Here is a 2,500-nt window from a genome sequence, read left to right on the forward strand (position 1 = left end):
TTTTGTATATTTTAACAACACACACATATGTATATGTATATGTATATGTATATGTATATGTATATTAGCATTACCTTTTCATATTCATCTAACAATCCAAAAGACTAAATTTTTGTGCACTCTAACCACAAACATGTATAAAAATCCAGTAATACCTTTACAACAGCTTAACTTTTCGCGTATTATAACCACACACACTAAGGCTGCAGACCCAGGTTCATACAAGCAGCGCTTTATGCCAGTAATGGACTTAATTGCATTTTGCCCCGAGGTTCAACCCAGTCAGTAATTCGATTCGGAGTCTCTCTATTCAATTCCATAACTGAATAGGGCAGCGTTATTCTCTCCACAAACCTCCTCGATTTCTAAGGTCTTCGCCGGACTACATTTGAATGTTGCCGAGTTTCGTAATACGTAGGAAAGGTATCTTTAAGTTACATTGTTTTTTAATTGATTTAATAAATGTTTATCAAGAGTTATTTTGGCCTACATTGTTTTATTTATTTAGTAAATATTTATTAAGAGTATTTTTGGTTGTATTGTTTTATTTATTCAATAAATATTTTATTAAGAGTTAATTTGGCCTACATTGTTTTATTTATTTAATAAATGTTTATTAAGAGTATTTTTGGTTGCATTGTTTTATTTATTTAATAAATGTTTATTAAGAGTGTTTTTGGTTGCATTGTTTTATTTATTTAATAAATATTTATTAATAGTATTTTGGTTGCATTGTTTTATTTATTTAATAAATGTTTATTAAGAGTGTTTTTGGTTTGCTTAGTTTCATCTATTTAATATTTATTAAGAGTATTTTGGTTTGCATTGCTTTATTTATTTAAATAGATATTTATTGAGAGTATCTTTGTATTTTTTTATCAAATATTTTTTAGGAGTTTGGATAACAAGGTATGAATATTATGTAATGTTAATAATTCTTTTGTCTCATTGTTGGGACTTTAGAAGCTCAATCTTGCAGTGAATGTTTTTATGTCGAGGAGGGTGGCATAGTTTTTTTTTGCCATAGTTTATATAAGAAAGATACATTTTAATGTTACTGTTCTTAAAATATTTTATAATAATTTTTTACCATCCCTCGTATAGTTTATCTATTTCTCTATTTCCTTTACTTGCTAGGCTATTTTCTTCTGTTGGAGCCCTAAGCTTATAATGACAATGACAATAATAATAACAATATTGGATATTTATCACGTACCAGGAAAGTCGAATGAATTTATAACCCTTGAATTACAAAACAAAAGCGATAAATATTAGTATTCTTTAGTAAACACCAACATATTTACTGACCAGAAACATAAATTCTTTATGGAAAGGAAAGGAAGCTTATCAAAAACAGCCAACAAGAGAGGCACTAAGTAGAGCGCAGACCTCTGCGATGCAGCTTATTTCTCTACCTTCTGCTTGACCTTGACCTTTGACCCTAGCATGTATTAATTGGTGTGGATTTCCACACACTTGAATATGAACCAAGTTTGAAGTCTCCTTGACAACGATATCTATACTTATGGCTGATTACGTGAATAGGACATTGTGTATTATTGTACAGCTTGCCAGAACAGAGGAGCAATGAGATAATGTTTAAATGCGAGCACAGCGAGCCACGGCCAAGCAAAGACTATTCAAGTGATATATATTGATCTGGCAAATGGTAACAAGGATTAAAGGTTATGTGATAACATCATAGGTTGGCAATACTTTTTCAGTTGAGCAAACTAGCGCTGTGATTGGCTCTAATCTCCCCATATGTTTATATACGACCAGACTTGGGATAAATGCTTCCCTATTGGACCTCCATAGACTGTTTTCTCTCTTACACGCCTCCCCTGATAGATCAGAAGGGGATATCTTAACTGGTCCCCTGACTCGTTTAAGCTTATAGAATTATTACAGCAATATAAAAGAAATATTCTAAAACAATAAGTTCTTGATAGAATATCAGACACTGCTAACTTTCCTCTTAGCTTTTGCAGCCGAAAATGAAACAAATAATGGAGTAAAAAGAAATTCCCTACGGCTGAGAAAGTTATACCATAACTCGTACAGATTAATTACTCATTCACCTTTTCTCTCTTCCTATTTCTGGGAAAGTTCGAAAGTTCGTAGCATTGAAAAGTCCCCCGATGTTTTCCTCGACCATTATAGGCAATATTGGGGCAGTATTCCGATAATGGACGTGAAATGCCGTTATCGACGTCCAGAATCTGTTTATAAATCTGAAGATCTCAAGAGGAAACTCAGGAACGTGACTTTGACGAGTCTCTGTGGGGGGGAAAGGAGAAGGGAGAAGGAAACTAAAGGGAGTAGGAGACAGAGGAGACAGATAGATAAGAGGGATAAAAGACAACAGTCGAGGTAATAGAAAAAGAGAAAACAAGGGATAAAAGGCTAGAAAGAGAGAGAGAGGGACATGAGAAAGTTAGATGGAAAGGGGAGTTAGGTAGAGGATAATCACGAGAGAGAAAGAGAGGTAGAGAGAAAG

At 33.3% G+C, this 2,500-nt stretch overlaps 1 protein-coding gene across 1 annotated transcript in view; it reads left to right on the forward strand.

Moving 5' to 3' along the window:
- Nucleotides 1-2,188: 2,188 nt before the first annotated feature.
- The window catches only part of LOC137617606 (splicing regulatory glutamine/lysine-rich protein 1-like), a 7,455-nt gene continuing 7,143 nt past the window's right edge, over nucleotides 2,189-2,500 (forward strand). Inside the window, exon 1 of the mRNA XM_068347611.1 lies at nucleotides 2,189-2,373. Within this exon, the coding sequence (XP_068203712.1) occupies nucleotides 2,189-2,373 (185 nt within the window). The remainder of the gene's footprint in view (nucleotides 2,374-2,500) is intronic.

The sequence above is a fragment of the Palaemon carinicauda genome, chromosome 23 (assembly GCF_036898095.1).
Source record: "Palaemon carinicauda isolate YSFRI2023 chromosome 23, ASM3689809v2, whole genome shotgun sequence".
Taxonomy (NCBI): domain Eukaryota; kingdom Metazoa; phylum Arthropoda; class Malacostraca; order Decapoda; family Palaemonidae; genus Palaemon; species Palaemon carinicauda.